General features: G+C 49.5%; 10 protein-coding genes across 10 annotated transcripts; 3 read left to right on the top strand and 7 right to left on the bottom strand.

Moving 5' to 3' along the window:
• Window positions 1-41: 41 nt before the first annotated feature.
• Window positions 42-1576, bottom strand: F5J12DRAFT_195757 (uncharacterized protein). The gene is made up of 4 exons (XM_051738356.1): window positions 1282-1576; window positions 782-1222; window positions 598-724; window positions 42-537 (listed from the first exon to the last, which is right to left on the bottom strand). The coding sequence occupies exons 1-4, from the start codon at window positions 1461-1463 to the stop codon at window positions 247-249; spliced, it is 1041 nt and encodes a 346-aa protein (XP_051605038.1). The 5' UTR covers window positions 1464-1576; the 3' UTR covers window positions 42-246.
• Window positions 1577-3429: 1853 nt separating this feature from the next.
• Window positions 3430-4311, bottom strand: F5J12DRAFT_195323 (uncharacterized protein). The gene is made up of 2 exons (XM_051738354.1): window positions 4097-4311; window positions 3430-4039 (listed from the first exon to the last, which is right to left on the bottom strand). The coding sequence occupies exons 1-2, from the start codon at window positions 4160-4162 to the stop codon at window positions 3557-3559; spliced, it is 549 nt and encodes a 182-aa protein (XP_051605037.1). The 5' UTR covers window positions 4163-4311; the 3' UTR covers window positions 3430-3556.
• A 566-nt stretch (window positions 4312-4877) lies between these two features.
• F5J12DRAFT_195513 (uncharacterized protein) lies at window positions 4878-6342 on the top strand. The gene is made up of 3 exons (XM_051738355.1): window positions 4878-5212; window positions 5268-5593; window positions 5656-6342. Exons 1-3 carry the CDS (start codon window positions 5184-5186, stop codon window positions 6282-6284), a joined length of 984 nt encoding a protein of 327 aa, XP_051605036.1. The 5' UTR covers window positions 4878-5183; the 3' UTR covers window positions 6285-6342.
• Window positions 6343-6399: 57 nt separating this feature from the next.
• Window positions 6400-8634, bottom strand: F5J12DRAFT_902746 (DUF747-domain-containing protein; the record flags this gene model as incomplete). The annotated part of the gene is made up of 9 exons (XM_051748326.1): window positions 6400-6691; window positions 6751-6968; window positions 7021-7163; window positions 7227-7402; window positions 7428-7557; window positions 7607-7757; window positions 7819-8097; window positions 8149-8442; window positions 8488-8634. 9 exons carry the CDS (start codon window positions 8632-8634, stop codon window positions 6400-6402), a joined length of 1830 nt encoding a protein of 609 aa, XP_051605035.1.
• Window positions 8635-8711: 77 nt separating this feature from the next.
• F5J12DRAFT_887897 (uncharacterized protein) lies at window positions 8712-10075 on the top strand (the record flags this gene model as incomplete). Its single annotated transcript, XM_051747220.1, has 5 exons — window positions 8712-8850; window positions 8908-9092; window positions 9156-9190; window positions 9268-9691; window positions 9740-10075. 5 exons carry the CDS (start codon window positions 8712-8714, stop codon window positions 10073-10075), a joined length of 1119 nt encoding a protein of 372 aa, XP_051605034.1.
• Window positions 10076-10426: 351 nt separating this feature from the next.
• On the top strand, window positions 10427-12154 carry F5J12DRAFT_887896 (S-adenosyl-L-methionine-dependent methyltransferase; the record flags this gene model as incomplete). The annotated part of the gene is made up of 9 exons (XM_051747219.1): window positions 10427-10711; window positions 10776-10848; window positions 10897-10997; window positions 11047-11170; window positions 11226-11380; window positions 11429-11629; window positions 11682-11770; window positions 11834-11999; window positions 12113-12154. The coding sequence occupies 9 exons, from the start codon at window positions 10427-10429 to the stop codon at window positions 12152-12154; spliced, it is 1236 nt and encodes a 411-aa protein (XP_051605033.1).
• On the bottom strand, window positions 11833-14214 carry F5J12DRAFT_946398 (DNA glycosylase; the record flags this gene model as incomplete). Its single annotated transcript, XM_051749749.1, has 9 exons — window positions 11833-12359; window positions 12413-12480; window positions 12543-12900; window positions 12968-13145; window positions 13240-13352; window positions 13443-13549; window positions 13623-13718; window positions 13777-13797; window positions 13862-14214. 9 exons carry the CDS (start codon window positions 14212-14214, stop codon window positions 12322-12324), a joined length of 1332 nt encoding a protein of 443 aa, XP_051605032.1. The 3' UTR covers window positions 11833-12321.
• Window positions 14215-15000: 786 nt separating this feature from the next.
• F5J12DRAFT_798313 (uncharacterized protein) lies at window positions 15001-16276 on the bottom strand. The gene is made up of 4 exons (XM_051744214.1): window positions 16162-16276; window positions 15975-16106; window positions 15583-15918; window positions 15001-15532 (listed from the first exon to the last, which is right to left on the bottom strand). Exons 1-4 carry the CDS (start codon window positions 16232-16234, stop codon window positions 15099-15101), a joined length of 975 nt encoding a protein of 324 aa, XP_051605031.1. The 5' UTR covers window positions 16235-16276; the 3' UTR covers window positions 15001-15098.
• Window positions 16277-19628, bottom strand: F5J12DRAFT_798309 (phosphatidylinositol 3 and 4-kinase-domain-containing protein). The gene is made up of 14 exons (XM_051744213.1): window positions 19381-19628; window positions 19204-19330; window positions 19098-19147; window positions 18920-19039; window positions 18824-18872; window positions 18697-18770; window positions 18557-18647; window positions 18401-18500; window positions 18135-18347; window positions 17477-17967; window positions 17368-17427; window positions 17104-17235; window positions 16551-17042; window positions 16277-16499 (listed from the first exon to the last, which is right to left on the bottom strand). Exons 1-14 carry the CDS (start codon window positions 19536-19538, stop codon window positions 16455-16457), a joined length of 2202 nt encoding a protein of 733 aa, XP_051605030.1. The 5' UTR covers window positions 19539-19628; the 3' UTR covers window positions 16277-16454.
• A 355-nt stretch (window positions 19629-19983) lies between these two features.
• Window positions 19984-21442, bottom strand: F5J12DRAFT_195109 (voltage-dependent anion channel). The gene is made up of 3 exons (XM_051738353.1): window positions 20958-21442; window positions 20359-20902; window positions 19984-20299 (listed from the first exon to the last, which is right to left on the bottom strand). The coding sequence occupies exons 1-3, from the start codon at window positions 21227-21229 to the stop codon at window positions 20063-20065; spliced, it is 1053 nt and encodes a 350-aa protein (XP_051605029.1). The 5' UTR covers window positions 21230-21442; the 3' UTR covers window positions 19984-20062.
• Window positions 21443-21807: the final 365 nt, after the last annotated feature.

Below are 21807 nucleotides of genomic sequence, written 5' to 3'. Positions count from 1 at the left end.
GACGTCAGGGATGCAAGTCCGGTTCACAATCTGTCAAGTTGTAGTGCGACCGTGATGGCGGATGAGTAGAAGTGTGTACTCCCCAGTCCGTGTCCAGGCATGTCCAATATACTTAGGGCATACATAATTACGTCAAGGCAAGCTATTGAGTTCGACAGGGTAAAGTGCAGGTGTCCGAGTCAACTGAGAGACGAGTGGTATAATACCCCCAGTGGTATCCGATGTTGGGGATAAAATCCCGCTACCTCACACTACGATTGGATCGGCTCTCCTAAAGTATGATCCTTTCTTCTTCTTTGATAGCTCGCTGCTCTCAGGGGGAGGGTCTGTCGAACGCCAGTCACCCCACATGCCAGTATTGAAAATTTCCCTGATGTTTGGCACGAGGAAAATGAAACAGGCCAGCCAATCGCTGAGCATGTGGAATATATAAAACGTGACCTTTTCTGAGACGGTATTTCCTGATCCAGGAGCGGTCGAAGTCAAAGAGGTGGTCCGGTTGTACATGAACGAAAGACGGAAGATGGCGGATGACACCTACGGCAATGCAAGTTAGCATCAACGACAAGAAGTAGGAATAGTGCGAGGCCGACATACATTGCAAGTTAATATCGCGAGCAGGAGGATGACATGTATCGGGCGAACTCTGGGAAGTCGGCGAGCCCGAACGACCAAAACAGCCAGTAGGATGATGAGAATAAGTGAGATGCCGGAGCTCATGTATCTAGAACCAATCTTGATTTACATGAAGCTACCGGACTTGTATATCGGAAGTGCTCACCTGGTTACCATAACTTCGTTTGCCGTGCCAGCACTACTCATCCCACCCTTGTAGTGAGTATTTCCCACTATTCCGAGAACGGTGGCCACCAGAAACAAGAGCCTCAGGACATCCGTCAAACGACGATAAAATGCCCTTCTACGGGGTTGATCGGACAGTAGCTCTCCATCATTTTCCGAGAAAGACCTGTTACCCCGAGAGGGGGACAGTGGAATTTGAGAAGAAGACGTAGTCCCAACAGGAGAGTCAAGGTTGTCCACATCATTAGGTATTGGTCCCTTCGTGGAGTTGACATACAAGCAGCGCAGGAGAGAGACGGTGTCCTGCGCGACAGCGATGTAGGCCAAAGCAATCGTAGCTTGCATATAGGTCGCGAGTGTGCCCGAAGTTTGCAGTCCGGGTGTTCGGCTTTGCTTTGCTCGTAGGCAGAAAATTACGACCCTACGATGTATTTGAACTATTTAAACTGAAGTTCGACGCCACACCGCAGCCGCGCATACCTCTCTATGCAAGTGAGCACCGCACTGATACCCAGAACAGCTCTTGTCTGATTGTTGGCCAGGCGAACAAAGAAAATGGGGAGCAACAAAGCATAGAGGATGGCAAGCAGAATGGAAGGGACAAGGTCCCCAGCAAGGCCTACCCCACCTACCGGAGAAGGGAAGGAGAAAGTACTCGACATGGGCGCAGCTCGCAATGGCAGTCTGAGTGAGGGCAAATTCTAGCAGTGAGGAGTGACCGAGAAAAGCTGCGGTTGTCAATAACTGTCAGAAAGTAGGATGTGAGGAGAGATACCACTTACTTGCCAGGTACTCCACAGTAAGCACACGTTGCACCCTGCCATGCTCGAACCAAGCGAAAGACACGCTGTAGAGTACCCTCACCTGTACATGCTTAATGACCCGTCGCCACTGTACTGCAACGCTTGCAGGTCCTTGCTCATGTTCATGCAGTGTCTACACACTCCAGTTGCATTGTGTAGAAAGCCGGACAATCGCACTCTCGAAGGGGCAGAGTGCGCTGCGGCTCAAGCGCATCAAGAATTCCGGACAGTCAGTACTTACCTCAGTTCCCAGGGTCAGGACCTTTCCTTTTGAGGCCTCCAGATGCCTTTCGTGATCAGACACGGTACTATCGAGTCTCATCGTCATGGTCATAGACATTCCTGGGTCTCCAGATCTTTTCTCTTTCATCTGGGGTCAATCGCCTTTTGGCACACACTATGCGTTCTCCATCTGGACGTAGTTGCTTACCAGTTGTGCGCCGTTCGTGCGACTTTTTACTCACAACGGTCCACAGCTCTTTACATCCCCACTCGCAGGTAGACACGACCAGTCATTTGGGACTTCATTCAGCAAGTCAATATTTACACTGAGTGAAGCATCTCCACTCCAACAGTAGGAGTTATAGCAACCTCTGGAGCGTCAAAGGGTCCGGGATACTACACCGGTGAGCTAGTCCTCGAACCGGGAAGTTCGTCGACGGCTGCGCTTCGGGCGCCGGACTAACGCTTGTGGCATTTGCTCTGACAACATTGTTATACTTCCGGACAACGTCAATGGCGGGTTTTTCGACGGCGGTAGTATAATGGCTCCCAAATGGAAGTCAGTTTTGATAGTAGGGTATTATTGAGAGCCTCAGCACCCGGCTGGGATCTCGGGCTGTATGGTAATGAGAGCGCTCGAGCACAAGTCGCTCGGCGTAAGTTGTAACGTGTGTTAAATGTCTCGGTGATTTTGGTCATGATACTTACTCTTCTTTACGAGGGATCAAGTCGCAAATTATCGAAGGATTGTGTGTTTGAAGATTTAGACCAGTAAGGGCAGGAAAAAAATATGTGGCGTCTATGAGAAGTTCAGGTCGTTTTTGAAGACGACATAAAAGGATCTTTCTCAATGTTACAGAGACAGTGGTTTGTTGATTCGAGGTAGGAAAAAACGAGTCCCCTTACTCTGATACATTGGCCTTTTATATTTCAGGTGATAGGTACAGAAATGTCAGCGTAGACATACGGGCTAAGTAGGATCAAAGGCAATATAGAGAGGTAGATTTTCTACCTAATTGTACGTGTACATGTCCAAGTCTTTGTCTGTCTGGCTAAGCATCATGTCGCTGTGTCCAGGCCTCCTGTCTTCAGACCAACAGCTGAATAACATTTGATCTTGGTCGCGAAAAATTTTGGACTGGCTACGGTGTACTACTCCCAAGGGCCAGATAGTGTGATGAACTTCTGTACCTCTGTTCTTCGGTGAATTGGTGACAAACTTCGGACATATTGCATGAAGAACTTGTGCACTACGGACTCGCTGGGTGACGAGCTTTTGCACTCCCACTGTCTAGTGTCTCTCTTTCATTTCAAGTACTGACCGTCCGAAATTCTTGATGTACCTTGGCGTTCCGCCGAGAGCACTTGCCCGTTCAATCGGGAGCGCGATTGTCCAGCTTTCCGTAACATATTGTGACGTCCACTGAATCCACTCAGCCCCAAATACATCTGCAGCGCGTGGCAATTGTGATAGCATTCGCTTCCTGCCAAACTAGAGTCAAGGGCTTATTAGAACACCTGTCGTACACTACTACACATACAACATTGAATTCGCTAAAGTCCAAAACCTGGCATCGGTCTCGCTGGTAGTAGCCTACAAATACTGTACACAGGAAACGAATTGGTATACATGACGGTCGCAATACCAATTACAAACTAACGGCATCAGATTTAGTAACGAACATCAAGAAAGGGCGAGGTACTTGGAACCGTCTGTATGACATGTTGCCTCAGAGACGCCTTGTGCGTCTGTAGCTCCCAAACACACCGCATGCAGCGGTGCAGAATCCAAGAAGTAAGGAGACGAGTGCCCCAAGACCCAACCAAGTGGCGTTACCCCAAGTCGCATTGACGCCACCGTCCTGAAGCCTTTCCCGCAAGACACCGAAGAGGGAAGTGCTGATGACCCACACGATAAGGGTGCATAGCAAGGCGAGAGCTGCGGTCAAACTCATGAAAACGGTACCAACACGGTGATAGCCGGCTCCACATAGGCCGAAGAGGACAGATATCCCAGAAAGACCTGCCGCAATGGGGTATAAGATAAGAGCGTATGTGAGACCATGAAGGGTGTCGCTGTCTGTGTTTGGTAGTGATGTCGGGAAGGAATAGCCAACATGTGCTTTGGAACCGGTATAACCGAACACCCCGAAGGATATATCATTCGCATTCAGGAACGAGATAGTATTCCACGTTGGCGCTGAGACGGACACCTGTAGGGATGAAATTAACACACACAATGATCGGCCTGATAAAATGGTTGAACGTACGAAAATAAGCAAAACCATTGCAGCAAAGCAGAAGAAAAGACCAGGTAGGGCACCAGAAGCAGCCATTGTAGGAGACTTGAAAGCGAACAGATGCCTATGGAAGGGTGGGTGTATACAACTTCGATGGAGTCTGCGCAGTCAGGCCCACCCCGCCCTTCCCTCTGCTTGATATATGGAACGAAAGCTATGACGTCAGGGGATTGCCTGTTCAAGCAGCCTACACTCTCGAAAGGTCCGACCCCGCAGTTCGTCAACCTATGCGCATGCTGTGTGCACAAGCCCAACACAAGCCTATTCATTACCTGGGATCTAGTGAGTTTGTGTCGACTGTATTTGTATGTTTCATCCGTGTCATCGACACCACCTATCTGGAGCGTAATGACCATATCGTGGAAGACTTGTATAGCGTCAGATCTTCGACCTAGGATGTCGATCTCCAAACTATGTCGTCTCTTCAAGTCCTGGGCTGATGGTAATTAGAGCAATCCGCAGAACTGAAGGCACCCGTCTCGTCATCTTCATAGTCAGCAGTTTTTGCTTCCCAAGGAACAGGAGGCACATATACCTATGAGTATCGACTGCTTTCGTTTCACCAAACTGAAGTCATGTTTCCAAACCTGACTCAATGAATATAATTGTTTGGACACAGGTCTGTGGGCAATAGCTAACACAGTGCTGAGATAGGTGAGTGACACCTTTCCTGGCTTCGCCTTTACCAATGACACCAATTTAGACCCATAATTACCGTCCACAGCAAGTGTATCTCCGTCGCTTTGTCCTTGGGGACAATTGTGGTGGAACGGCTGAACCCAGCTGACTACGGACTATTTTCCACTTGCTAAATTATCCGTTGACAGATTTCACCACTCATTGAGATACAGTGCTACATAGTCAAAAGCATCCGTGAATGCTACTGACGATTCCAGACATTTGGGAACAATGCCTCGATTGTCACCTCACAGAGTACACGCGTACGGAGGCTGAAGTGGTCTCTGTCGCGCAGATACGTATATATACTCTCCAGAGACCCTGCTCGTAGCACATCCATCGACTCTTCGCTCCTTACGCTCCTTACCCCCCACTCGCTATGGATCAATTCCGTAAAATATTTAAGTTGTAAGTCCAGCTCCCGAACCCGCGCCTTGTAACGTAGCGTCGTAACACATCGTAGGTCTGGACAGGACAGCCATGAAAAATTACTCAAGCACTCCAAATCGATGCCGCTTCGGAAGGCTAAGTCTCCTAAGGAGCGGGACGGAGAAGGCTCGAAGTCCGTCCGTCGCACCAAAGAGCCGTTCAAGACCAGTCGTCCGAATGATGTTGAACAGATGCCTGGTGTGCCGGTCACTCAGCATCAACATTCCTACGGCGCTGGCTTACATGGATCGTTTGGCGACCTCCTTGACAGGTTTCCCGATCCGCCGGGTCCACCTCCACGGCCGATTCGCAACCCCCTGAGGGCAACATCTCTTAACAACGCATCCCATGTGACCAATGGTCTGTCTAGTCGTTCATCTGCCGGTCGAGAGCTTCTGGTGCTCATCGTTCATCGTTCATAGCCACTCCTTCCTGTCCGACTGCAGTTAGATATCCATCATTACTAGACCAATCCCGTGGCCGCCAACACCGCAAATTTGCGATTCATCAAGTCATCCCAATTCCCGACTCGAATCATGATACAAACATAGTGGTCCCAGAAAATGTGGTCCTTGGTAGCGTTATACCACGTCGCGCGGCAAGGGACCGTGCACAAACGGAAGCACACTCTTATGGGAGCGATCCCTACCAAGCTCATCATCTGGCCTCCCATACCGGTTCCGGCAGAGGTAGCGGACTGCATTCGCGAGACGCCACTATTGCAGAACGCATGGACACTGGAGAGCGTGAACGCGCCCGTAAATGGATCGCTGAATCTCCTTTGGCCCCCCCTGCTTACGAAGACAGCCCCTACAATCTGCGTCCAGTGCGCTTCGACATGCAGAATTCTAAATGCGCCAAGGTGGGGCTTGACTGTCATGCTCAGCTGGCCACCGGGACCGGGCGCCCCCTGGATGCGCGGTACGACGGACAATATCATCGGTTATTAGGCCCGAGCCTGCCAAGGGGTCTTGTTCCGGAAGTTGGGTCTAATTGGTCGAACGACGTCCTCCCCAGGGCCGTTTGTTCTTGCGCGACTGGTCGGATCTGAGTGTCTGCATATGACTTAGCACATAGATCAAGCTTCAAGTTGGGAGTGTCATGGCAATTTAACTTATGCTGCTGTTGTCCTATGGGACAACAGCAAGTACCACGAGTATGTATATTTACCAAATACGTTTCACCATTGTAAATCGTGTGAGGTCTTCTAATGCCACGCGTTTCTTATTTGTACCTGACCCCTCGCCCATTTCACCGACCCGTGCCGCGTCGTCCCTCCAATCGTCTACCATCTTCCTGAGCTGTTTATTATACTCGCGTTCTTCCTTGCCTTCTCCGATGGGGTCACGTCCAAAGTCATTCACTACATCCGCAGCGACACGAGCTTCCATCCCCGCCCTTCTTCGGCTTGCGTAGGATATAAGGTTGACTCCTAAGAGTACTTTGAGGGCAAGGAAGCTGCACAAATAAAAAGCCTTGTTAGTATTTCAAAACTATCCTATCCCGAGCACGCATACCACAACCAAAACGCCAGAGCCATCACCAGGTACTTAACCAAATAAGTTACTTCCACAGCTAGCATTTGGTCCAGGCCCAGGGTTCGTTCAGAAGGGGCTCGATGAGAAGGTACAAAACCCAATGATTGAAAACCTATGAGAATTGCAAGAACCGCCAGAGGAATTGAGGCGAAACCAAGACGACGCGCAACTAAGGGCGACTGGTCTACGTAGCAATGCTAAAGCATTCCGTTGAATGACGTGAAGAGCTGACAAAAGCTGAGAGCAAACCTTGCGTGCTGCTAGTCTGCTTCCGCTTGCCAGATCACGACACAGAACGTCCGTGTATCGTTCGTACACTGAAGGGCGGATGTGGTTAAATTTCGTAATGAATGCATGCTTCAACCAATCAACGAGCATCTCCGACGCTATAACTGTCAATACGGGCTGGATATCATTCGTTATTAAAAGTCTTGGTGAATAAGAAAAACACATACAGTAGGATATCGTCCATATCACATTATTGCCCCGAAACCAACCAAAGCTTTGGGGCATAACAAATCCTCCCGTGAAGTCGAATTCTGACCCACTGAGTTCAATCAAATTCCGAAACGCGACGACGAGTAGCATCAGAGATAACGTGAAACGTTCCACTATAGTCCGCACAAGTGATCTGGAAAAGATTGTCCTTTTCGAACTTCTTGAAGACGCAGCCCTTGATCTCGACGAATTGGTTTGACATGAGAAGAGTGAGAAGGGCGTGATCGTAAGAATTCACGGCGACGTTCAGCGAAAGGAGCTGATACAGCATGACGAGTGTATGGCAAGCTGACAGTCGGTCAACGCATGTGAGCCGATTCAATACCGCCACACTCACCTACATATAAAGTAGCCAGAGTAAAGTAAATGAATGGGCGAAGGATATGAGGGGTCACCATTGCTTTCCGAGAAATTACTTCCAGGGTAGAACGAGAAAACATGCAGTCAAGGATGTCCTGGCCAATTGATGCACAAAGCCTGTCTGCAATCTAAGGGGTTTTCGCCTCAAAAATCAGTGATGAAATTGAGGAAACGAGGTGAGATGCGAACTTCGAGAGAGTTGAATATAACATATAACTTTATAGTATCTTGGCCGCGAATGGAGTGATAGATCTTGCTGGCATCGGTGAGGGGCAGCAGTATGGTGACCGAGACCGCGAGCAACAGGGTGCGCAAAATGTCGGCCTTCTGGGAAGGAGGAAGATGTGATCTCGAGAGAGAGAGGGTGTTGGAAAGCAGGCGGAATACCGCTAAGAGGAAGCGAATAGGGAGAATGGTAAATGTGTACAGGAAGGAGTCCAAGCATAGGATAAATCCGAATCCAACGATCTGGGCAAACTCATCAGCAGAGCATGTCAACGAAGCCAAAAAGCAGCGCACTTTTTCAATCGCGAATGGTATGCTCAGGAAATTACTGACCCTCTCCCATTTGAGTTCTTGATGCGAGTCAAAATCAGTTGCAAGAAGTTCCTCTCGAAGATAATCCCACAGCGAGAACAGAGGTTCGTTCACTTGCGGCCTTGGTGACCCCTGAAATGTGTTTCTGTCCCATGGCGGAGGAGACGAAGGCGGAGAAGGCAGAATCGGCGTAGGTGGTAGAGATGTGTATATGAGAGGTCGCACCCCTACTTCCTGTAGTACTACACGCTTCCCATGGATATCGTGATCACTGGACTCAATGGTACTATGGTCATGAGAGCGGATGTCGTGCATGGGGACGTCCGATGGACCCGCTGCGGCCGTGCGCTGTCCTGGTCCAGAGGACGACCTCCTTCGTCGGCCACGGGTTACTTGTGGGGCATTCCAAGAAGAATCGACCGACACCGACGAGAAACGGCGATGAGGTCGTCTGGGTGATGTGGGCATGGTGGTGGACCGATGGTGGAGTGGTTACCGTGCGAGACACTCGCGTAGTGTTCACCTCTGGCCAGTACTACACTACCATGGCACCGCTGGCAAGTGAAGCACCGGCTGTCGCGGAAAGCTACTCTTATGCACTCATGTACCTCGCCAACGAAGTCAGAGTAGACCCAAGCACAGCTGCCTGCGTGCTTAAATCTGCGTCTCGGTCCACGTTCCCGCGTATGTGTCCAGTGGGTTCGGCGCGTGGAAACCAAGCACTTACTCCCCCTGACATAGTTCTGCGTCTCCCACCGGAAATCATATATGAAATCATAAGCTTTCTCAGTCCATCCGAACTTGCGAGAATCCTGGCGCTAAGCAGACGCTTAAAAGCGATTGTGGAACGAGTCCTCTACAGGGATCTAGAGCCTAACACAACACGCCTCATACCGTGTCTGAAGACGATCGTAGCATATCCCAGCGTTGCTTTAGTCACACGGCGACTAACTATATAGTGACCTGACTTCCAGGTATGACATGCTTAGCGGTTACCTATCCCTCCTGGGTCGTGCTCTCCACAGTATGCCTGCACTGAGGGACCTGACCCTCCTCCTCCACTGGACCCCATGCGAAATACTTTCTCGGTTGCCCATTCAGATTGAGATCTTTGAGCACGACGCTCGCTTGGGATGATGACTTCGCTCGATGGATGGAGGAACAATCCGAACTTAGTAGCGTCATGTTCGGGGGAGCCCTGATCAAAAATGCCATCCTTCCATCCCGTGCACTTCCCGGTATTTCACAAATATCTGCGACGCCGCTTATATTGTCTTCCCTTGTTCCCGGTCGTCCTGTTCGAGGCGTAGAAATCTGCCTTTTGCAGCCGGAATATATGAATGACGATATCATGCGGATCATAACGCAAATTCTGTTATTTTCGACCAAACCAATATCTTCAATTCAGATAATCGCTCATATCGAAAGCACGACGGAGACTCTCAAGGCACTCAATACAATCCCTGAAAATATACCCAAGCTGGATTCGTTTGCACTCCATGTCGGACATGGTCCTTTCACCGATGTGTGTAACTCTCCCATTTTCTCAATTTGCAGAATTCAACCGCATCAGGAGTTCTTGCAAAACTTGGATACTTTTATGTCCGGATTCGAGTATCTGCGTTCCATTACGTTCATGTCTCGAAGCATCGAAGGGACCACTCTCAGATCATGCCGCACTCGCCAATTTGGCAACGGGATGGCACAAGTTGTGCCCCACATTGGAGTGCGTTTCCTTCCCCGGCATATCCTTGGTGCGCAATGTGCGATATGGCTGGGTGACGCTGGAAGACTTAGAGCGCATGCTCCGCGACCGGAATGCTCTTGCACGATGGATGACAAGATCCTAGTTGAAGAGGACGAACCGGATGTGATCGACATGGTAAAGGACGCTCTTGGGTTTAGATGAGTCGGTGTGGCCGAAGTGGTATTTCGACATTAACTGATAGGTGGAAACCACATGAAGACGCATGATGAGACGAGGTTATTAGATTGATATATCTAGGATGAACAACAGAAGATAACTAGGGTAAGTCAGCAAGGAACGCTTGGTCGTTGATATATACTGTTCGAGCACAAACTTGCCTATGGTAAGCAGACACACATGTACGAACATCGCAACATCAGCAGGTAGGAGAGAAGGATGGCAGCGTACTGTTCACAGTAGCTGTCAAAAGACAAAAAACCACCCGGCTACGCGTATTTTGCCACGCGTCAGTGCCATTGCTGCCGATGTTTTATGCCGTCCTGGTAGAACGCCATGTCTCTCTTGTTCATGCTCAGGCGTGGACCAGCTTCTTCAGTGAAGTGTTGCTACGGAAAGGCGCGAAACACACCTGAAGAATTCTTTCCGTCTCCCAGGAGAACCCCAACAGCCTTCACAATTCGACCTTACTCAGTCAAGGAGAGCACAGCTGACACGCCTCGATCCCGAGATGACAGTCAATCTATTGTCATTCGATCCAAAACGCGTTCAACGCAAAGGAAGCGCAAAGTGACTTACACTTCTGACAACAAGTTCCATCTACCAGCTCAAGACGACTGGGTAGCGGCTTTCCCAACAGCCGGGACTAACCTTCAGTAATCGGGTGTTTCTGCGCAACCTTCAGTCAGCAGCGCTTGTCGCTGATGCTTTTGTCCCAGCGGGATCCAAGGACAAGGTCATAATCGAGGCATTCCCGGGTACGACTTCACTCCCTTGCAATCCACTGAAGTCTGAGATTCCCTCAGGCCCCGGTGTATTGACGCGCGCATTAATGGCTCTGCCCAAGGAACGTATACGGAAAATCATCGTCCTGGAGCATTTGGAGCCGTACCTCGAATTTCTCAAAGTAGGCTACTTCTCCTCCGTCCCGTGCAGATACTACAGGGCCATTTCAGCCACTTGAAGCAGCGGACTCCCGAGTGCACGTACTCCCATTAGACGGCTATTCCTGGAATAGCTACCAGAAGCTAGAGGCGGATGGTTACCTCAACGACATCAATACATTTCCATGGGATCAGTGTATGCCATTTTCTGATGATGCGGTTGATGTACAGTCTCATTCTAATACCGCTAGCTCATCCACACTTGCACTTCATTGCACATCTTCCGACGTCCGTATACGGGGAACAACTCATCGCCCAGTTCCTTAGACTTATCCCGGATGGTGGCTGGCTCTTTCAGTACGGTCGTGTTCCAATGAGTTATGTGATGCATGACTGGCTATGGGAAGTGAGCGCTCAAACTTCGTAAGCTGGCACTCTTCACAGCCCATCCCAGCGTGTTTCAGCAAGCACCGAATCATTGAATCGTTGCAAGCTTTCTGTCATTGCTCAAGCCGTATCATCCTTTGCTCAGCCTCTCTCTCCAGAAGCTTTGTTCCCGTATGACCAACATTTCTGGCCGTCAAGCGTAGTTCCAGGGCACAGAGTCACTCCTATGACGGCGGTAACTATGGACCCCTTGAAAAGACAGGCAAGAGTTTATTTCTCCCATGACCCTACATGCTTACGCAGGATTTGGGGGATGTCAGATTATTGAGAAAGGAATGCTTGACAAATGGGACTACTGTTTACGCAAACTATTCGTCCTGAAGTCCAAGAAATTAGAACGTGCAATTGGGTGTGTCATGATCTCGAATTTGTCTGCGGAACATCCCTCACACCTTCACGTGTTGCCCACCAGGCACTTGGCGCCCGGTTCCACCGCCTTGCTTTCCTACCTTACAGACCCCACTCTCCCTACCGACCACCCTGCCCGTGCAGATGTTTTGAAGTTGATACGTAAGATGGAAACCACAGATTGGGCAGCTCTTGTGCGTGCATTCGATGCGTGGCCATTTGCACCGGAGGTGAGTGGTTCGGTATTTCAAACACCCAACCACCCTTCTCGCCGCCCAGTAGTTTTGCCTTTGTTGCATTGGCTTTCAGCAGGTAATAACTGACATAACGCTTCACGATTCAGGATCTTCTCATTACGGAATCGTTTTCTCGGGAAGGAGGATAAATGCTTATATAGGTACTACCGCTCGATGGTATTCTGAAATACTCCGTGTGCATAGACATAAGCCAGAAAAAAGCTGAGTATGCACCAGCAGTACAGTATACACACTGGGCCTGTAAATCTACGCGTGAGGAACATGCGAAGAAAGCCTCTACGATTACCGTAACGTCTCAGTCTTGGTCGGTAAGTGCCCACATGTAGTAAACCGCTGCGGAGACGCAAACATTAGCCCCGAAACGCAAAGATTGGACCCGAACACACCCAAGCTTCGGTAGGGTGCCCACTGTGTGGCTAGGGCTTCCATTTCCTGAGGGGTAAGAAGTGCTCCTCTACCAGAAATAACACACGTTAGTCATAAAAAGGAAACAGCGAAGAGCATGCCACTCCGTACTTGACTTTCTTTCCATCCAACCTACTCTTCATGCTGGTAGGGGTGAGACCATGAGGAAGAGGCATCGTCCATGGTTTCATGAACCTGTCTGTAGAATTTTCCTGTCCAACAGCTGTATCGCGAACACTACTCTTTGATGGCGTGAAAGCTTGCGATGGGGGAGGGATCAGCGAAGAAATGAGAGTGGCGGGAGGGACCGCGGGGCCCTGAGATCGCTCTGATGTAAGGGCAGTGGAAGTACTCATGGAGATTGTATGATTATCCTCTTTCGCAACGACACCATTCATGTCGAAGTCCGGGTCTGGATTTATTTCGGGATTCGACCGAGACATAGATCCGCACGCAGTTTTTCCGTCGTCTGTTCGATTCGATAGCATGGCTTACTACCATTCCGACTTCTGTGTACGTCGTTTTCGTTTGTTCACCCCTGGCATACCCTGGCTTCTCAGCAATGTTGGTATCTTCCTGCGCTGCTTTGTCCGGCCTAATTTTGAATCCGGCCCCTCCGAACCACCGTAGCATACCTCTCTGTATCCCTAGGTCCCCCACTGGTAAAATATTCGGTCGTCGAAGGGTAAAGATGGCGAACATGTCAACTGTCCACTACACCCGTCGAAGTGCCGACCACGTCAGAAAACGACAACGTCGGGAAAGAGCCCAGGCGAACAGGAGAACTCATTAAGCACCCCGAACTCACCTTTCCTATTCCCCTGACTTCCGTCAACATCTCCACCAGTTCTTCGTCGCTTGCTGTGAGAAGTTTGGCCGTTGAAAGCCGCCCATCAGCAAAACGCGTAGCGAGGTCTCTAACTTCATTTGGAATCGGTAATAACGGCCATCCCAACGAGAAGAATAACATCAAAAAAAGGACATCTAAACAGAAAAAAAAAACCTTCATACCATATTCTGCCTTTCGTGTGCTCAGGCCTGCTGATTTGAGCGTTTCGATATCAGTGTTGGCCACCTGGTGAGGGACTGGGAAGAACGACTGTGGTGACTTGACGTGTCTATTGAAGTACAGAAAGTCAGACACACACGGCGCACAAATTCCGGGTAGGTTGCATAGACGAATACACGCACGAGAAATCCGTTGGCTTCTCTGGCAATGACGGATCATAAAGGCGAAGGAATTTATGAGTGATTGACCTAGCAGCAAGCCAGGATATCTGCTGAGCTCTGACACGTCGCCAATCAGCCGAAGGTTCTCTTGTACACCTTTACAACGTAACCTCACAAGATTGATTGCACGAGCGAGCTGCAAGTTCGAACACACCAACCACTGAGACAACCGAGGACGCTGCCTGTCACTGGGTACGCACCGGAATGGATGAACTTGTTCGAGATGTTCGAACGGTTTGCATTTCAGCTGCCCGAATAATTCTGCAAAACGGGGGTCAACGTCGATAAGGTGTGCTTTGGCATCCTCGAACGAGAAGGTAAGGACTGCGTCAATAGTTGACTGATCACCGTATCCATCCAATGGTAGCAGTGGACCCGAAGCGACACTACGTTCGGTGCGGCTTTGTTTTTTCGATCTCTTCTTGCTAGGGGTAGTATCATCGTCACCGTGTCGTGGGCCGATCTTTCGTTTGGACGACAGCGTCTGAGATGGTTTCTCGCCCGTCGCTCTCGACAAGCTGCTCAAACGAGTGGCTGACCGAGTCTGGGGCATTGCTCAACTGAGGAGACCTGACGAAAACACAGACCTATTAGTATCCCACCTTGACCCCGCCTGTCTAATATCCTACAATATTTACATAATCATTGACACTTGGAGATAGGCTAATCAAGACACAGGAATATCCTAGGTTATCTCTTGAATCTACTGAAGCTGGATGGTCACCCGGCTGTCCAGTTCTGTTTTCCGTTTCATGAGATCATTGGCAACAAGACTGCGGTGGGATGACTTTACCGAAAGACGCAATGTCACCGCCGGCGATCGAAGAAGTGGACTGCAACTCCTGAAACAACTGTTGCGGTAGCTCGGCAGTGAAGCCCTGGAAGTGGAATGGTAAACAAGACAACCACATTTCCACGGTAGGGACAAGGCAAGTACCAAATCCTCGTAATCGTGAATGATCCGCCCACCTTGCCCGAGCACTTCATTCTTGTACTTGTTGTACGCTGCAATGTCTTTCAACATCATTGTTATGGCTTCCAGAAAGATCAGCCACAAGATATACGGCCCCTAACTATGGGTACGTACTCGGCATAGTTGACAGAACGCTGCAAGCGCGAGAACACTGTTGTACGAGACTGAAGTATGTTATCGGGAGCGGGTGAGGCCGGTCTAAACTCGTTTATAACCTGTCCACGGGAAACCTCGTGAATGCCGTCGTCCAAATTGGTCCTCAGTGACGAGTTTTCCGCAATCGGGAGTGGCAAATGCCCGTGCCCCGGTCACTTCGAGATCATCGCACGGGTGTCTCTGTGTCTTCAGGTTAGGGTCAGCGGATGAGTCCTTCTATACAACAATATTTTGCAATTATAAACATGTTTACGAGTTAGTCTCATCATGGCAATATACTTCATCACGTCTGTAAGGAAGGGATACTGTCAAGTCACAATAACAACTTCGCCTCTACCATCTTTCAATACCACCAGCTGACACTCAACTTTCTCACCCGTGTCCAAACAAATCACCTCAGTTGGATCAACTGTAGACAGTTTAATTTGCCTACATTCGAAGAACGAACGTCCAAGGACAACGTCAAAATGTGGCTCTTCAGAGAGGTAAACAGGGACAGAAACCGTCTTAGACTGCAGTCGTAACGGACTCTCGGTTGTTGGAGCGGAGGGTTCGGCAGAGCCCACACCATGCAAGGGGGGGCGGTCAGCGACTGTCAGAGTGATCGGCCACTTCCCTAGATTGACGAGGCCGCCGTACCCATAATGCCCCGGAGCAGCATCCGCAGGTATGAATCCGTGCTTCAGAGCGAACTTTCGTGACATATACACGTGTCGATACCCCTTCCTCAGTAACATCCTGACTTTGCAAGTCATGAATAGACAATCTTTCGCAATAGCAGCAGCTACTTACCGTTGGTGACTGGACCGATACTTCCCACAACGGTCCGCACTCCGTTTTCATTGTGAAACTTTTCAAAATCCTTTCGATGCTTTGCAACACCAGTGTTTACCGTCTTGTGATTAGTGTGCTGTTCGCTGTTCCCCTTGACACTGTGGTCTGAGCGTGGAAGAGGTGACGTAGTCCTGGAAGATTGAAAAACGTAGAACGATGGGTTTTGATACTCTGGTGGCCCTGGCAATTGGCTAGACGGATCGTTGACGTGTAGGGTGGTCTGGGTGACTACATTGCCTTCATTGGAGGCCGGTGTGGGGTTATGGCGCCGAACAAAAATGGTGTAATCGTCGGCTGCGGAGCGAGTGAATACGTAGGAAACGTATAGCAGACCGTATTAACGCTATTACCGTCGTCCAGGTTCCACACTGTGTTGTTCCAAAAGTATTTGATCCACCCTGGGCCTACGCGTTTGTTGCGAAACTCGGCGCGGCCCTTCCGAGTAAGCTTGTCGCAGAGCTGTTGTAGAGACTCGCCATTCACTGAGATTGGTATCAATACATCCTGCTGTCAAAGTTGATGCGTCGGCTAGCTCACAGGAATGAATGACAGAGAAGGACGACCTAGGTGTGTGCACATCGATCGGCGGAGATGAGTTCTGTGGTAACATTAAGCAGCGTGACCCTCGTGCTGTTGGCAATATCAAGTTCTATCTCCAGGGAACACATACTAGACTCTAAATGTTATTATGTAGTGCTCCATTCCGTCATCCTACGGTTGACTACTATATCTGGTCAGTGCCACAACGAACCAAACAGTCCAAATATTCCGATGGATCCGCTCCATGCCATCATACGTATGTACACCACGTTCCCAGGTAGCTACCTTGGTTACCAGCAGCTCAGCAGCGGTTTCGCCTGAACGTATTCGAGGCGCTAGATGGCCAGTCAGACAACCCAGTGAGCCAACATAACAGTAGCACCGACCTCAACAATGACAGTCCGTTTCGGCTGCTCATCGAAGTTCATCCAATCCAGGCTACGATCTTGTTGATGTCTCGAAGAACCTGCGTGACTCTTCCACCGCGTGTGAACGGAGAATGGTGGCTCCACATGTGATGTTGACTTCGACATAATGGCTAAGTCTTCCTCGGTGACGGAGGTAGACAAAGGGGGGTCCTCCGGCACCGAGGTCAGTCTGTCCGGACTTCCAGGTGGCGTGAACTGCTGCGACACCGACGTCTCTAGCGGTACTCGACTCGAAACCTCCGTTTGTATTGACAGAGCTGGTCGACTGGAAACGGAGAATTCACCAACGTCTACTTCATCTTCCTCTTCCATAAGGGGTTCCCCAACACCGAGTCTCTGTAGGCCAGCCTCAACGGCATCCAGGCGTTCAAGATGCTCGAGAACCGTGACGCCAGTAGTACCTGGGTGCACTTTTTGGAACTTCGCCGAGAATGGTACAGGCCTGTTGGCCTCCGACGAACGCCCCCGTGCCCGCGGCGGAAATTCACTCGAGTGGACTACGGCTACGCACGCGCTGTGGCAGAGGTACCGTATTTATAGAGGGGCGAGGTGAACTCAGCGGATCCGCACTAGGAAGACAAGGGGTTTCTTCTGGCATTTCCACCTCGTCGTCCCAAACAAGTGCTCTAGTCCTGCGTGTCAACTCGAGGGGCCCTTGAAGTCGATCAGAGATTTAATGTGGATAGAGAAAGTAGGGTGCACCTTCATCCTGAAAAAGGTGGGTAGCCCCTCGTAGTCAATCATCTACCAACGGAGGACTGAACCTGATTCTTACCGGATGCTTCAAGGACTCAACGATGTTATAAGCCTGTCCTTTGATAACCGCCAGTTGCCTCTATCAAACGTATTGAGCATGACATTCCAGACTTCCGATGGACATATACCCTAAACATCTTCGGATGAAAGTCTGGATCCACTGCGAACAACCTTCGTAATTGAAAGGTTGTCTCCTCCCACCAAGCTTTGCTCGTAAGAAGAGGCAAAAAGTGCGACCGAGTCTTCTCGCTGAACGGCTGCCCTATAAGACTCACGGGAAGGTAAAGCCAACCATACGTATACGATCTCCATCCCTGCGGATGTTCGTGAGGGAATGACAGAGAATTGTCAATAGCAGCGACATGAATATGTGGATAGCGAGTGTAGTCACTGGAGACGGGCGGTCCATGGGGCGATGAAGCCACTCCGGCGAAGGAAACCGATGCCTGGGTCGATGAATGCGACCCGAAAGGACGAAGCTCACTCATTAGCGGCATCCGGGGATTCGTAGATGCTTGTGGGGCAACTGCAACAGGAGATTTAATGTGGTCGCCTTCACAATATTTGACCATCCAATTGTCAGCTCCGCGGTCGGTATTGAGCATGAGGTAGTCTAGGTCTTGTGGTTAAGTGAAATATGCGGAGTTTAGAGCACACGGCATACCTAAAATTACGAGCCTTGCAGACAGAGATGAGCACATGATACTTGCGACCGTAGACAGGTAACTCACTTTTCAAGTTCTTCTCTAAAATTCTGTTGGAGAGCCCGTGACCAATGGAAAGTACGGTAAGTGTCATCATCCTCGGTGGCATCGAATAATGTATGTTCCTCTTCTGGATCTACATCATCATTCTCATCGTCACCAGTCTTACCACAAATGATTTTGAGAGCCGACAAGCATTTCTTTGTTGATATCCCCTTTCGGTGCGACGAGTCATCGAATGTATCTGCTATTGGGCGACCAGGCCATGGATGTTTTCTCAGAAAGTCTGACGCGTCTAAGGAATGCGATGTAAGAAAAGTGAAGCTGTCACCCAGTGTGCCTTCCCACCAGTGTAGCCGTGTAGGAAAAGCTGCATGCTGCCAATCTTTTCAGGTAGCGGTTTACCCTTCTTCGCTGCACTCCTGTCCAGCCAATCGTAAAAAAAAGCCTACAGTCGTGTGATCACTCTCTATTGATGATAAAGAATGCTTTGCGCAAACTCACTGGACTAGAAAGTGAAACGAGTTGAGTACGAGGCACGATGTTTAATGCTAGGCGTTCGTCGAGGAGCGACGCAGCCGCTTCGGAAACATAACTGAATGACATGAGGCTCTTGGAGGCTCCCGGTGATACAGATGGAATACCTCAGGTTTGGTATGAGGCAAGAGCGACCAAAGGGGATGAGCCACCTGAATTGACGGTGCAACCATTTGGTTGTCTAGATGCATGGCAACCCTCAAATATCGTTCAAAATAATGCAAGATCGCTCACTTTAGGATTCAACCGGCCATACGGCTCTTCGTCTTTTGGTTTAAAGACGCTATCCAGTGGTCAGCCAAGCTTCGCGAGATTTGACCTTCTACATACGCGACTGTCTGAACTTTTCCGTCCACTTTGGCTCGAACAAAATAAGAACCAGAAGAACCCTTTGCAATCATCTTTGGATGAATGCCTACAGAGATGGCATTACGGACGGACTGTGTGAGACTGTGGTTATGAACACCAACAGTTATGGTCACTTGGAAACGCACTGGGGCTTACTTACGTGTCGAAAGCAATCTGGTTCATGGGAGGTTTGTCATCTAGTGTCTTTACCTGTGGGTATAATTATCTGTTGACACGGAGGTTGAGTGACGACATCCCAAGCTTACCATGAGGGGGGTAAAATCGGAAAATGCAGGAAGGTATGGGTCAAACACACTCTGCCAGATATCCTTGCGCGCATAGTCCTCTGATTTTCTCTGTCGCTTTATTTTCTGGGAGATAAACTCTGTCCACCTAGGGAACCAGTTGGTAGCATCCTCGAGATTGAAGTATGACGACATCACCTCTTGAAAGCATTGTCTAGTTTGCTCAGGTCTATATGCCTGGATCTCTGCGAGCGCCGTGTTGCCTTTCCCCGCTTGGACTTGACAGCGCCGTTCTGCCCGCTGTCATCCAGTTCCTCCTCCGGCAACTGAGGTAATGCCTCGTAGCCGGCAGGCATGTTATAGAAAAGTGGGATTAAATGTGCTCGGACCGAACGACGAACGCCGAATAGTCTCGCAGTACGGTTGTCGCAACGTCGAATATGCGGGCAGGCAGGGTGCAGACTCCAGCTTCGCTTCTGCCTTACTAATCCAAATTACATAACGAAAGAACCCAGCTTGTACATAGTACCGGTTCAAAGGATGTGATTTGACTGTTTTCCAAGGCGTTGGATTTCTGTTTAGGTTTCCAAGCTGAAAGAAAAAAGAGAAGAAAAGAGCTGACAACCGACGTCACTAGCTTTTCTATATATGCCAATCGCATGCCCTGTCTCTCTGAGGGCGGTCTTAGCTTCAGCATGTTTCAAGCAACACAAGTGTCGCCGAGATGGGTTTACCCATGCAGGGTGCATGTATCTGGCAGTGCTTAAGCGTTTCACTCAGTACCGAGTATCATAGAATGTGGTTTGATTCTATTGGCTGACTACGCTGCGGGGTAGCTGAGGTACAAATCTAAGTAAATACCTCGAATAATTTGTAGCTTCTAAGGTTGGGTCTTATCCGCATCTATCGATACTGTGTTGCTCACACTTTCCTCTGCAATCTCCTTTTCGTCAGGAGAACTTTCAAAAATCCGTCCGCTCGGAAGTACTCGTACAGTTTGCACGAACACATAGAGCCACAACAAGAACGTTGCAACGGCATAGGCGGCACCGAACACGCGAAAGAAATTGGAGGAGAACGTCGAACCAAGAATGATCGTGATATTAGCGTATACGCCCTGAAAAATGCAATGAATAAATAGGGATTTTATTGGCTAGTATTTTGAAATATACGCACATTCGGAAAAATCAAGCCCCAGAAGGATAGTTGAAATGAGAATCGACCTTCATTGTTTACAGCGTGTCTCATCGCCAGCAATGCGAACACGAGCCACATAGTTTCAAATGCCCACAGTGCGAGGGCGATCATGACGCAAAAAGTTTGAACTATGATCGGTGTAGTTGCGGACTGGAACAACCCTTGTGCGTCTCCAAAGCTTTCCGGGATGATAGAACGTAAAGCCGACCCGATCAGGAGGATAGCATATGCAGACTGTCCAAAGGGTCCCAGAGGGAAAATGGATGACAAGATGAGAGATCCTTGAGGATATCCATATACCATACAGCGTAGAAGGTAGATTGTGAGCATCATCATCACCACGGGTAGTGCAACAGAGACCATGCACACACAAAAGGTTACCGTAATGAGAGCGCCACTAGGAGAGTACGCAGTAATGACAGGTGCAATGACACCTCCCGTAGAGGATACAACGATCAGTGTAACGACGGGAAGCAGCCACCTGAGTGTCATTGACTCCAGCGGGTGCTCTTGACGGCCTTTCCTGCGTTAGTTTAGTTAGCTCGACTGTAATCTTGCTTATTACATTGCAAACTCACATCATATGCAATGTGCCACAAAAACACGCAATTGATATTACAACATCGACCCACCAGAGCACCCATAGCGTGTACACGAAAGAGCGACCGAGACCAAAGGTCTCCCGGACAGCCGTTGTAGAAACAGTTAGAAGTGTCGCTGCTGCCATGGGAAACGTCCCGAGATATAAGCTTTGAACTGGATGGTGGACCATTCGATGCCAGATATCAGGGTATAGCGTGTACCTAGCCACGCTGATTGCTGTGAAGAGCAAGAAAAGTGCGAGGCCCATAAAGAGGAATGCAAGTGTTAGATAGGTCGCCACAGGAGACTGAGTACCGTATGGGAAGTTAAGGCATAGAATGGCGATAGAACCTGTGCCTGAAAGTGAAGCAATGTGAATACATGTGGTCAATCTCAAACAGATCCGCACGGAGCGCCTCTTTGATTCATTCGGTTCAACGGGGCTCTACTCGCGAACGAGGGTGGTGGATTGCTACGCACCCATTATGACAGTAAACCAAGCAGGCGTGAAATGCCTATTCGCAGTGCCATGAGCGCCTTCCCTTTGCGATGCTCATGAAACATACCTAACCACATGCTTCGACGATTTTTTGGAGGAAGCATTGAAGTTGAGATGGCTATCTGCCATGGCCAGGACGCGAGTGGAGACGTGAAGAAAAAAGTGACGTAGTGGTCTGTGGACACCCGGAAAAGCACGCAATTTACGACCTTTATTTGGAGGTCGGATATGACTCCTCCGCCCTCGGATGAACCCGTCGTCACAGAGGTCTTACAACAACTCGGATTCCAAAAGGAGGCTGAATTTTTTTAGCGAGTCTCATGACCTCTGTTTCACGTGTCGGATGT

The sequence above is a fragment of the Pisolithus orientalis genome (genome assembly GCF_024613125.1).
Source record: "Pisolithus orientalis strain OTSU chromosome Unknown F5J12scaffold_2, whole genome shotgun sequence".
Taxonomy (NCBI): Eukaryota; Fungi; Basidiomycota; class Agaricomycetes; order Boletales; family Pisolithaceae; genus Pisolithus; species Pisolithus orientalis.
Note: the sequence above shows the minus strand (reverse complement) of the source record. Positions and strands in the feature narration are given on the sequence as shown.

Excerpts from the sequence above, each read along its gene's own strand:
- F5J12DRAFT_195757 (XM_051738356.1), bottom strand. The coding sequence starts at position 1,463 with ATGTCGAGTACTTTCTCCTTCCCTTCTCCGGTAGGTGGGGTAGGCCTT. Across the intron at positions 1,223-1,281 it reads GTGCTCACTTGCATAGAGAG|GGTCGTAATTTTCTGCCTAC; the intron begins GTATGCGCGGCT and ends AATACATCGTAG. Across the intron at positions 725-781 it reads AACGAAGTTATGGTAACCAG|ATACATGAGCTCCGGCATCT; the intron begins GTGAGCACTTCC and ends GATTGGTTCTAG.
- F5J12DRAFT_195323 (XM_051738354.1), bottom strand. The coding sequence starts at position 4,162 with ATGGCTGCTTCTGGTGCCCTACCTGGTCTTTTCTTCTGCTTTGCTGCA. Across the intron at positions 4,040-4,096 it reads CAATGGTTTTGCTTATTTTC|GTGTCCGTCTCAGCGCCAAC; the intron begins GTACGTTCAACC and ends TCATCCCTACAG.
- F5J12DRAFT_195513 (XM_051738355.1), top strand. The coding sequence starts at position 5,184 with ATGGATCAATTCCGTAAAATATTTAAGTT. Across the intron at positions 5,213-5,267 it reads TTCCGTAAAATATTTAAGTT|GTCTGGACAGGACAGCCATG; the intron begins GTAAGTCCAGCT and ends AACACATCGTAG. Across the intron at positions 5,594-5,655 it reads CGCATCCCATGTGACCAATG|CCACTCCTTCCTGTCCGACT; the intron begins GTCTGTCTAGTC and ends CATCGTTCATAG.
- F5J12DRAFT_798313 (XM_051744214.1), bottom strand. The coding sequence starts at position 16,234 with ATGTTACCACAGAACTCATCTCCGCCGATCGATGTGCACACACCTAGG. Across the intron at positions 16,107-16,161 it reads CTTCTCTGTCATTCATTCCT|TGAATGGCGAGTCTCTACAA; the intron begins GTGAGCTAGCCG and ends TACCAATCTCAG. Across the intron at positions 15,533-15,582 it reads TATCGGTCCAGTCACCAACG|TCAGGATGTTACTGAGGAAG; the intron begins GTAAGTAGCTGC and ends TGACTTGCAAAG.
- F5J12DRAFT_798309 (XM_051744213.1), bottom strand. The coding sequence starts at position 19,538 with ATGCCTGCCGGCTACGAGGCATTACCTCAGTTGCCGGAGGAGGAACTG. Across the intron at positions 18,648-18,696 it reads TGCCTCATACCAAACCTGAG|TTATGTTTCCGAAGCGGCTG; the intron begins GTATTCCATCTG and ends CATGTCATTCAG. Across the intron at positions 18,348-18,400 it reads TTTCCTACACGGCTACACTG|ACGCGTCAGACTTTCTGAGA; the intron begins GTGGGAAGGCAC and ends CGCATTCCTTAG.
- F5J12DRAFT_195109 (XM_051738353.1), bottom strand. The coding sequence starts at position 21,229 with ATGGGCCTCGCACTTTTCTTGCTCTTCACAGCAATCAGCGTGGCTAGG. Across the intron at positions 20,903-20,957 it reads TGTGGCACATTGCATATGAT|GAAAGGCCGTCAAGAGCACC; the intron begins GTGAGTTTGCAA and ends AAACTAACGCAG. Across the intron at positions 20,300-20,358 it reads GGGGCTTGATTTTTCCGAAT|GGCGTATACGCTAATATCAC; the intron begins GTGCGTATATTT and ends TGCATTTTTCAG.